Source organism: Gobio gobio, assembly GCF_949357685.1.
Source record: "Gobio gobio genome assembly, chromosome: 13".
NCBI lineage: Eukaryota > Metazoa > Chordata > Actinopteri > Cypriniformes > Gobionidae > Gobio > Gobio gobio.
The window spans coordinates 54,467,566-54,480,065 of NC_137106.1; the positions used below are offsets into that span (position 1 = coordinate 54,467,566).

General features: G+C 55.6%; 1 protein-coding gene across 1 annotated transcript in view; it reads right to left on the reverse strand.

Annotated features, from left to right (window-relative positions):
• Window positions 1-2,913: 2,913 nt before the first annotated feature.
• Window positions 2,914-12,500, reverse strand: part of exd1 (exonuclease 3'-5' domain containing 1) — a gene marked incomplete at both ends in the record, with an annotated part of 29,781 nt that continues 20,194 nt past the window's right edge. Inside the window, 3 exons of the mRNA XM_079832795.1 lie at window positions 2,914-3,089; window positions 3,304-3,403; window positions 3,507-3,539. Of these exons, the coding sequence (XP_079688921.1) occupies window positions 2,914-3,089; window positions 3,304-3,403; window positions 3,507-3,539 (309 nt within the window). The remainder of the gene's footprint in view (window positions 3,090-3,303; window positions 3,404-3,506; window positions 3,540-12,500) is intronic.

Sequence of the window (12,500 nt, forward strand, 5' to 3'; positions counted from 1 at the left end):
CCACGCTCCGCCGCTAAAGCCCGTCCCGATCCAGAGCCGAACCGCAGGCTGACACCGGGAGCCGCGGCACCGGGAGATGTGCGCATAACCATGGGAAGGGCCTCGAGCGCTCAGGAATCTTGTCTTTCTGTTTGCCCCCTCAATCGAGCCACACAAAAGCTGAATTACTCATTCAAACCTGACGGGACAAAGGCGGAGGAGCCGGATAGCACTCTCGCATTTGTAGTCAAACATTCGGAGACTTAAATCGAGTCGTCATGAAAGAGAAAGAGGCAGACAAAGCCCATAGAATTGCCATCAGCAAACATTTTCCTGTGTCATATTAGTGGGTCTCCATGGCTCCTTCTGGCTCGGGGACAATGGCACAAGTTTGCACACTCGAATACTGTCACCCTGCCAACGGCAACAAGGGCCAGAAACAGGACAATCCCCGCAAAAAGCACGGGCTCCGCAGGGAAGGCTCTGAGAGAAAGAGAGAAAGGGCTTGTGAAATGCTAATTGAGCTCCGGCCCTCATTGAGAGGGGGAGAGGGCTGTCCTGTCCCATCAGAGGACATCTGTCCCGTCATACGTGTGCTGAGACATGACAGTCCTCCACACCTGTAGATCAGACTCATCTGTCCCGTCATACGTGTGCTGAGACATGACAGTCCTCCACACCTGTAGATCAGACTCATCTGTCCCGTCATACGTGTGCTGAGACATGACAGTCCTCCACACCTGTAGATCAGACTCATCTGTCTCGTCATACGTGTGCTGAGACATGACAGTCCTCCACACCTGTATATCAGACTCATCTGTCCCGTCATACGTGTGCTGAGACATGACAGTCCTCCACACTTGTAGATCAGACTCATCTGTCCCGTCATACGTGTGCTGAGACATGACAGTCCTCCACACCTGTAGATCAGACATCTGTCCCGTCATACGTGTGCTGAAACATGACAGTCCTCCACACCTGTAGATCAGACTCATCTGTCCCGTCATACGTGTGCTGAGACATGACAGTCCTCCACACCTGTAGATCAGACTCATCTGTCCCGTCATACGTGTGCTGAGACATGACAGTCCTCCACACCTCCAAATCAGAATAATCTGTCCCGTCATACGTGTGCTGAGACATGACAGTCCTCCACACCTGTAGATCAGACTCATCTGTCCCGTCATACGTGTGCTGAGACATGACAGTGATCCTCCACACCTGTATATCAGACTCATCTGTCCCGTCATACGTGTGCTGAGACATGACAGTCCTCCACACCTGTAGATCAGACTCATCTGTCCCGTCATACGTGTGCTGAGACATGACAGTCCTCCACACCTGTAGATCAGACTCATCTGTCCCGTCATACGTGTGCTGAAACATGACAGTCCTCCACACCTGTAGATCAGACTCATCTGTCCCGTCATACGTGTGCTGAAACATGACAGTCCTCCACACCTGTAGATCAGACTCATCCGTCCCGTCATACGTGTGCTGAGACATGACAGTCCTCCACACCTGTAGATCAGACTCATCTGTCCCGTCATACGTGTGCTGAGACATGACAGTGATCCTCCACACCTGTAGATCAGACTCATCTGTCCCGTCATACGTGTGCTGAGACATGACAGTGATCCTCCACACCTGTAGATCAGACTCATCTGTCCCGTCATACGTGTGCTGAGACATGACAGTCCTCCACACCTGTAGATCAGACATCTGTCCCGTCATACATGTGCTGAAACATGACAGTCCTCCACACCTGTAGATCAGACTCATCCGTCCCGTCATACGTGTGCTGAGACATGACAGTCCTCCACACCTGTAGATCAGACTCATCCGTCCCGTCATACGTGTGCTGAGACATGACAGTCCTCCACACCTGTAGATCAGACTCATCCGTCCCATCATACGTGTGCTGAGACATGACAGTCCGCCACACCTGTAGATCAGACATCTGTCCCGTCATACGTGTGCTGAAACATGACAGTCCTCCACACCTGTAGATCAGACTCATCTGTCCCGTCATACGTGTGCTGAGACATGACAGTCCTCCACACCTGTAGATCAGACTCATCTGTCCCGTCATACGTGTGCTGAGACATGACAGTCCTCCACACCTGTAGATCAGACTCATCTGTCCCGTCATACGTGTGCTGAGACATGACAGTCCTCCACACCTGTAGATCAGACTCATCTGTCCCGTCATACGTGTGCTGAGACATGACAGTCCTCCACACCTGTAGATCAGACTCATCTGTCCGTCATACGTGTGCTGAGACATGACAGTCCTCCACACCTGTAGATCAGACTCATCTGTCCCGTCATACGTGTGCTGAGACATGACAGTCCTCCACACCTGTAGATCTGACTCATCTGTCCCGTCTGTGAGGTAATCAGTGATGTCAGTGAGGTCATCCGTGAGGTAATAGGCTTGTTTGAGATGAGCTAAATCTGCGCAGAACCGATCAGCGGTGATCATGCCGGTTAGAGAGTGTCTGAGGGCGGTCCGCCTTGCTCTGATGTCATGCCGACGTGTGTCAGAAAACTCTGGCGAGTGAAAGGCGGATGTGTCGGATTCTGCAGTCGAGCGCAGCTGCTCTCCACCGACTGCGCTGAGCAAAAGCATGATGGGAAACGACTTGCTGAAGACACAGCTTAATGCTTATTGGCTTAAACAACCGTGATGTATGGTTCTTTTTTAAAATGTTTGATTTTAAAACTCTGAGATCATGTTTTTACTTAAATTACATCCAGTTTATCAGCAACAAAGCGCACAAGTGTGAATCCCGCGATATCCGCCTTTGATCTCGCAGGTTCTGATCCACTACGAGAAGAGAGAACTCCGTCTTCCTGCACTTTTATCACTCCTCTCCTCACTGCAGCCGCATAGTCTCGGCTGAACTCGGACGAGGCGCATCACAAACAAGCCTAATCAGTGAGGTCATCAGTGAGGTCATCAGTGAGGTCATCAGTGATGCCAGTGAGGTCATCAGTGATGTCAGTGAGGTCATCAGTGAGGTCATCAGACAAACAAACATGTGACAGAACCACACAGGAGTCGAGCAACACAAGAGCTTTACGTTTAATGAACACACTGTTATGAACTACAACACAAATGAATGCTCAAAAGCTAATTCTTTCTGAAATAATAATATAATATGATAAATGCTGAACTGAGTCCTGGAGAGCCAGTGGCCTGTGGAGTTGACACGCGTGTGCTGACCGGGGTCAAACGCTGCCGGAGCGGAGCTGATATCAGCGTGTGTCCAGCTCAGTCGGGGTGTGTGTGTGTGTGTGTGTCCACGTGAGGAGAGGGACTGAAGCTGGAGCGCTCCAGAAGAGCGCGGTCCGTCAGAGTATAGTGACGCTTGGCCCATTCCCGCCGCTCCTGCCTCACCAACAGCAGCTCTTCTGCTTCCTGCGGGAGCACAGACTCTAACTCTTCCTGCTCGGAGACAACACACACACACACACACACACACACACACACACACACACACACACACACACACACACGTTACCATCAGCTCACACATCTCTGCCCCAGCGGTCATCTGCATACAGAGAGACAGAGAAACACTTCTTTCAGAGGAACAAACACACCGGCTTCCTGTGACGCTGTTAATACTGATTAGACATGTGCCGGTAAACGGTAATACGCTATACCGCAATAATGAACATGCACAATATTGTTATCGTGGGCACTTCAAAATACAGTGAATAATTATTTATAACGAATTATTCCGATTTTTAGAATGCATTTTAAGAATACTTTACCCATCAACCGTTTAAAATGAACAACACGTCAAAGAGGAAGCGCTGATGTAAACAGACGTGCATGAGCCGAGCACAAGGTGGAATGAGGAGACTCGCTGAAGTGTACACACTCTCTGACAGCAGAGGGCGCTGAAGTGCACACACACTCTCTGACAGCAGAGGGCGCTGAAGTGCACACACACTCTCTGACAGCAGAGGGCGCTGAAGTGCACACACACTCTCTGACAGCAGAGGGCGCTGAAGTGCACACTCACTCTCTGACAGCAGAGGACGCTGAAGTGCACACACACTCTCTGGCAGCAGAGGGCGCTGAAGTGCACACACACTCTCTGACAGCAGAGGACGCTGAAGTGCACACACACTCTGACAGCAGAGGGCGCTGAAGTGCACACACACTCTCTGACAGCAGAGGACGCTGAAGTGCACACACACTCTCTGACAGCAGAGGGCGCTGAAGTGCACACTCACTCTCTGACAGCAGAGGACGCTGAAGTGCACACACACTCTCTGGCAGCAGAGGGCGCTGAAGTGCACACACACTCTCTGACAGCAGAGGACGCTGAAGTGCACACACACTCTGACAGCAGAGGGCGCTGAAGTGCACACACACTCTCTGACAGCAGAGGGAGCTGAAGTGCACACACACTCTCTGACAGCAGAGGGCGCTGAAGTGCACACACACTCTCTGACAGCAGAGGGCGCTGAAGTGCACACTCACTCTCTGACAGCAGAGGACGCTGAAGTGCACACACACTCTCTGACAGCAGAGGGCGCTGAAGTGCACACACACTCTCTGACAGCAGAGGACGCTGAAGTGCACACACACTCTCTGACAGCAGAGGGCGCTGAAGTGCACACACACTCTCTGACAGCAGAGGACGCTGAAGTGCACACACACTCTCTGACAGCAGAGGGCGCTGAAGTGCACACTCACTCTCTGACAGCAGAGGGCGCTGAAGTGCACACACACTCTCTGGCAGCAGAGGGCGCTGAAGTGCACACACACTCTCTGACAGCAGAGGACGCTGAAGTGCACACACACTCTCTGACAGCAGAGGACGCTGAAGTGCACACACACTCTCTGGCAGCAGAGGGCGCTGAAGTGCACACACACTCTCTGACAGCAGAGGACGCTGAAGTGCACACACACTCTCTGACAGCAGAGGGCGCTGAAGTGCACACTCACTCTCTGACAGCAGAGGACGCTGAAGTGCACACTCACTCTCTGACAGCAGAGGGCGCTGAAGTGCACACTCACTCTCTGACAGCAGAGGGCGCTGAAGTGCACACACACTCTCTGACAGCAGAGGGCGCTGACGCACACACACTCTCTGACAGCAGAGGGCGCTGAAGTGCACACACACTCTCTGACAGCAGAGGGCGCTGAAGTGCACACACACTCTCTGACAGCAGAGGGCGCTGACGCACACACACTCTCTGACAGCAGAGGGCGCTGAAGTGCACACACACTCTCTGACAGCAGAGGGCGCTGAAGTGCACACTCACTCTCTGACAGCAGAGGATGCTGAAGTGCACACTCACTCTCTGACAGCAGAGGGAGCTGAAGTGCACACACACACTCTGACAGCAGAGGGCGCTGAAGTGCACACACACTCTCTGACAGCAGAGGGAGCTGAAGTGCACACACACTCTCTGACAGCAGAGGGCGCTGAAGTGCACACACACACTCTGACAGCAGAGGGCGCTGAAGTGCACACACACTCTCTGACAGCAGAGGGAGCTGAAGTGCACACACACACTCTGACAGCAGAGGGCGCTGAAGTGCACACTCACTCTCTGACAGCAGAGGGAGCTGAAGTGCACACACACACTCTGACAGCAGAGGGCGCTGAAGTGCACACACACACTCTGACAGCAGAGGGCGCTGAAGTGCACACTCACTCTCTGACAGCAGAGGGCGCTGAAGTGCACACTCACTCTCTGACAGCAGAGGGCGCTGAAGTGCACACACACACTCTGACAGCAGAGGGCGCTGAAGTGCACACACACTCTCTGACAGCAGAGGGCGCTGAAGTGCACACTCACTCTCTGACAGCAGAGGGCGCTGAAGTGCACACTCACTCTCTGACAGCAGAGGGCGCTGAAGTGCACACACACTCTCTGACAGCAGAGGGCGCTGAAGTGCACACACACACACTCTGACAGCAGAGGGCGCTGAAGTGCACACTCACTCTCTGACAGCAGAGGGCGCTGAAGTGCACACTCACTCTCTGACAGCAGAGGGCGCTGAAGTGCACACACACACTCTGGCAGCAGAGGGCGCTGAAGTGCACACTCACTCTCTGACAGCAGAGGGAGCTGAAGTGCACACACACACTCTGACAGCAGAGGGCGCTGAAGTGCACACACACTCTCTGACAGCAGAGGGCGCTGAAGTGCACACTCACTCTCTGACAGCAGAGGGAGCTGAAGTGCACACACACACTCTGACAGCAGAGGGCGCTGAAGTGCACACACACTCTCTGACAGCAGAGGGAGCTGAAGTGCACACACACTCTCTGACAGCAGAGGATGCTGAAGTGCACACTCACTCTCTGACAGCAGAGGGCGCTGAAGTGCACACACACACTCTGACAGCAGAGGGCGCTGAAGTGCACACACACTCTCTGACAGCAGAGGGAGCTGAAGTGCACACACACTCTCTGACAGCAGAGGGCGCTGAAGTGCACACACACACTCTGACAGCAGAGGGCGCTGAAGTGCACACACACTCTCTGACAGCAGAGGGCGCTGAAGTGCACACACACTCTCTGACAGCAGAGGGCGCTGAAGTGCACACTCACTCTCTGACAGCAGAGGGCGCTGAAGTGCACACACACACTCTGACAGCAGAGGGCGCTGAAGTGCACACTCACTCTCTGACAGCAGAGGGCGCTGAAGTGCACACACACTCTCTGACAGCAGAGGGCGCTGAAGTGCACACACACTCTCTGACAGCAGAGGGCGCTGAAGTGCACACACACTCTCTGACAGCAGAGGGCGCTGAAGTGCACACTCACTCTCTGACAGCAGAGGGCGCTGAAGTGCACACTCACTCTCTGACAGCAGAGGCGCTGAAGTGCACACACACTCTCTGACAGCAGAGGGCGCTGAAGTGCACACTCACTCTCTGACAGCAGAGGACGCTGAAGTGCACACACACTCTCTGACAGCAGAGGGCGCTGAAGTGCACACACACTCTCTGACAGCAGAGGGCGCTGAAGTGCACACACACTCTCTGACAGCAGAGGGAGCTGAAGTGCACACACACTCTCTGACAGCAGAGGGCGCTGAAGTGCACACACACTCTCTGACAGCAGAGGGAGCTGAAGTGCACACACACTCTCTGACAGCAGAGGGCGCTGAAGTGCACACACACTCTCTGACAGCAGAGGGCGCTGAAGTGCACACACACTCTCTGACAGCAGAGGGCGCTGAAGTGCACACTCACTCTCTGACAGCAGAGGGCGCTGAAGTGCACACACACACTCTGACAGCAGAGGGCGCTGAAGTGCACACTCACTCTCTGACAGCAGAGGGCGCTGAAGTGCACACACACTCTCTGACAGCAGAGGGCGCTGAAGTGCACACACACTCTCTGACAGCAGAGGGCGCTGAAGTGCACACACACTCTCTGACAGCAGAGGGCGCTGAAGTGCACACTCACTCTCTGACAGCAGAGGACGCTGAAGTGCACACACACTCTCTGACAGCAGAGGGCGCTGAAGTGCACACACACACTCTCTGACAGCAGAGGACGCTGAAGTGCACACACACTCTCTGACAGCAGAGGGCGCTGAAGTGCACACACACTCTCTGACAGCAGAGGGCGCTGAAGTGCACACACACTCTCTGACAGCAGAGGGCGCTGAAGTGCACACTCACTCTCTGACAGCAGAGGACGCTGAAGTGCACACACACTCTCTGACAGCAGAGGGCGCTGAAGTGCACACACACACTCTCTGACAGCAGAGGACGCTGAAGTGCACACACACTCTCTGACAGCAGAGGGCGCTGAAGTGCACACACACTCTCTGACAGCAGAGGGAGCTGAAGTGCACACACACTCTCTGACAGCAGAGGGCGCTGAAGTGCACACCACTCTCTGACAGCAGAGGACGCTGAAGTGCACACACACTCTCTGACAGCAGAGGGCGCTGAAGTGCACACACACACTCTCTGACAGCAGAGGACGCTGAAGTGCACACACACTCTCTGACAGCAGAGGACGCTGAAGTGCACACACACACTCTGACAGCAGAGGGAGCTGAAGTGCACACACACACTCTGACAGCAGAGGGCGCTGAAGTGCACACTCACTCTCTGACAGCAGAGGCGCTGAAGTGCACACACACTCTCTGACAGCAGAGGGCGCTGAAGTGCACACACACTCTCTGACAGCAGAGGGCGCTGAAGTGCACACACACTCTCTGACAGCAGAGGGCGCTGAAGTGCACACTCACTCTCTGACAGCAGAGGGCGCTGAAGTGCACACTCACTCTCTGACAGCAGAGGGCGCTGAAGTGCACACACACTCTCTGACAGCAGAGGGCGCTGAAGTGCACACACACACTCTCTGACAGCAGAGGGCGCTGAAGTGCACACACACTCTCTGACAGCAGAGGACGCTGAAGTGCACACACACTCTCTGACAGCAGAGGGCGCTGAAGTGCACACACACACTCTCTGACAGCAGAGGACACTGAAGTGCACACACACTCTCTGACAGCAGAGGGCGCTGAAGTGCACACACACTCTCTGGCAGCAGAGGGCGCTGAAGTGCACACACACTCTCTGGCAGCAGAGGGAGCTGAAGTGCACACACACTCTCTGGCAGCAGAGGGCGCTGAAGTGCACACACACTCTCTGGCAGCAGAGGACGCTGAAGTGCACACACACTCTCTGGCAGCAGAGGACGCTGAAGTGCACACACACTCTCTGACAGCAGAGGGCGCTGAAGTGCACACACACTCTCTGACAGCAGAGGGCGCTGAAGTGCACACACACTCTCTGGCAGCAGAGGGCGCTGAAGTGCACACACACTCTCTGACAGCAGAGGGAGCTGAAGTGCACACACACTCTCTGACAGCAGAGGGCGCTGAAGTGCACACACACTCTCTGGCAGCAGAGGGAGCTGAAGTGCACACACACTCTCTGACAGCAGAGGGCGCTGAAGTGCACACACACTCTCTGACAGCAGAGGGCGCTGAAGTGCACACACACTCTCTGACAGCAGAGGGCGCTGAAGTGCACACACACTCTCTGACAGCAGAGGGCGCTGAAGTGCACACACACTCTCTGACAGCAGAGGGCGCTGAAGTGCACACACACTCTCTGACAGCAGAGGGCGCTGAAGTGCACACACACTCTCTGACAGCAGAGGGCGCTGAAGTGCACACACACTCTCTGACAGCAGAGGGCGCTGAAGTGCACACACACTCTCTGACAGCAGAGGGCGCTGAAGTGCACACACACTCTCTGACAGCAGAGGGCGCTGAAGTGCACACACACTCTCTGACAGCAGAGGGCGCTGAAGTGCACACACACTCTCTGACAGCAGAGGGCGCTGAAGTGCACACACACTCTCTGGCAGCAGAGGGCGCTGAAGTGCACACACACTCTCTGACAGCAGAGGGCGCTGAAGTGCACACACACTCTCTGACAGCAGAGGGCGCTGAAGTGCACACACACTCTCTGACAGCAGAGGGCGCTGAAGTGCACACACACTCTCTGACAGCAGAGGGCGCTGAAGTGCACACACTCTCTGACAGCAGAGGGCGCTGAAGTGCACACACACTCTCTGACAGCAGAGGGCGCTGAAGTGCACACACACTCTCTGACAGCAGAGGGCGCTGAAGTGCACACACACTCTCTGACAGCAGAGGGCGCTGAAGTGCACACACACACTCTCTGACAGCAGAGGGCGCTGACGCACACACACTCTCTGACAGCAGAGGGCGCTGAAGTGCACACACACTCTCTGACAGCAGAGGGCGCTGAAGTGCACACACACTCTCTGACAGCAGAGGGCGCTGAAGTGCACACACACTCTCTGACAGCAGAGGGCGCTGAAGTGCACACACACTCTCTGACAGCAGAGGGCGCTGAAGTGCACACACACTCTCTGGCAGCAGAGGGCGCTGAAGTGCACACACACTCTCTGACAGCAGAGGACGCTGAAGTGCACACACACTCTCTGACAGCAGAGGACGCTGAAGTGCACACACACTCTCTGGCAGCAGAGGGCGCTGAAGTGCACACACACTCTCTGACAGCAGAGGGCGCTGAAGTGCACACACACTCTCTGACAGCAGAGGACGCTGAAGTGCACACACACTCTCTGACAGCAGAGGGCGCTGAAGTGCACACACACTCTCTGACAGCAGAGGACGCTGAAGTGCACACACACTCTCTGACAGCAGAGGACGCTGAAGTGCACACACACTCTCTGGCAGCAGAGGGCGCTGAAGTGCACACACACTCTCTGACAGCAGAGGGCGCTGAAGTGCACACACACTCTCTGGCAGCAGAGGGCGCTGAAGTGCACACACACTCTCTGGCAGCAGAGGACGCTGAAGTGCACACTCACTCTCTGACAGCAGAGGGCGCTGAAGTGCACACACACTCTCTGGCAGCAGAGGGAGCTGAAGTGCACACACACTCTCTGACAGCAGAGGGCGCTGAAGTGCACACACACTCTCTGACAGCAGAGGGAGCTGAAGTGCACACACACTCTCTGACAGCAGAGGGCGCTGAAGTGCACACACACTCTCTGACAGCAGAGGGCGCTGAAGTGCACACACACTCTCTGACAGCAGAGGGCGCTGAAGTGCACACACACTCTCTGACAGCAGAGGGGCGCTGAAGTGCACACACACTCTCTGACAGCAGAGGGCGCTGAAGTGCACACACACTCTCTGACAGCAGAGGGAGCTGAAGTGCACACACACTCTCTGACAGCAGAGGGCGCTGAAGTGCACACACACACTCTGACAGCAGAGGGCGCTGAAGTGCACACACACTCTCTGACAGCAGAGGGCGCTGAAGTGCACACACACTCTCTGGCAGCAGAGGGCGCTGAAGTGCACACACACTCTCTGACAGCAGAGGGCGCTGAAGTGCACACACACTCTCTGACAGCAGAGGACGCTGAAGTGCACACACACTCTCTGACAGCAGAGGACGCTGAAGTGCACACACACTCTCTGGCAGCAGAGGGCGCTGAAGTGCACACACACTCTCTGACAGCAGAGGGCGCTGACGCACACACACTCTCTGACAGCAGAGGGCGCTGAAGTGCACACACACTCTCTGACAGCAGAGGACGCTGAAGTGTACACACACTCTCTGACAGCAGAGGGCGCTGAAGTGTACACACTCTCTGACAGCAGAGGGCGCTGAAGTGTACACACTCTCTGACAGCAGAGGGCGCTGAAGTGCACACACACTCTCTGACAGCAGAGGGCGCTGAAGTGCACACACACTCTCTGACAGCAGAGGGCGCTGAAGTGCACACACACTCTCTGACAGCAGAGGGCGCTGAAGTGCACACACACTCTCTGACAGCAGAGGGCGCTGAAGTGCACACACACTCTCTGACAGCAGAGGACGCTGAAGTGCACACACACTCTCTGGCAGCAGAGGGCGCTGAAGTGCACACACACTCTCTGACAGCAGAGGGCGCTGACGCACACACACTCTCTGACAGCAGAGGGCGCTGAAGTGCACACACACTCTCTGACAGCAGAGGACGCTGAAGTGTACACACACTCTCTGACAGCAGAGGGCGCTGAAGTGTACACACTCTCTGACAGCAGAGGGCGCTGAAGTGTACACACTCTCTGACAGCAGAGGGCGCTGAAGTGCACACACACTCTCTGACAGCAGAGGGCGCTGAAGTGCACACACACTCTCTGACAGCAGAGGACGCTGAAGTGCACACACACTCTCTGGCAGCAGAGGGCGCTGAAGTGCACACACACTCTCTGGCAGCAGAGGGCGCTGAAGTGCACACACACTCTCTGACAGCAGAGGGAGCTGAAGTGCACACACACTCTCTGACAGCAGAGGGCGCTGAAGTGCACACACACTCTCTGGCAGCAGAGGGCGCTGAAGTGCACACACACTCTCTGGCAGCAGAGGGCGCTGAAGTGCACACACACTCTCTGACAGCAGAGGGCGCTGAAGTGCACACACACTCTCTGACAGCAGAGGGCGCTGAAGTGCACACACACTCTCTGACAGCAGAGGGAGCTGAAGTGCACACACACTCTCTGGCAGCAGAGGGCGCTGAAGTGCACACACACTCTCTGACAGCAGAGGGCGCTGAAGTGCACACACACTCTCTGACAGCAGAGGGAGCTGAAGTGCACACACACTCTCTGGCAGCAGAGGGCGCTGAAGTGCACACACACTCTCTGACAGCAGAGGGCGCTGAAGTGCACACACACTCTCTGACAGCAGAGGGCGCTGAAGTGCACACACACTCTCTGACAGCAGAGGGCGCTGAAGTGCACACACACTCTCTGACAGCAGAGGGGCGCTGAAGTGCACACACACTCTCTGACAGCAGAGGGCGCTGAAGTGCACACACACTCTCTGACAGCAGAGGGCGCTGAAGTGCACACTCACTCTCTGACAGCAGAGGGAGCTGAAGTGCACACTCACTCTCTGGCAGCAGAGGGCGCTGAAGTGCACACACACTCTCTGACAGCAGAGGGCGCTGAAGTGCACACACA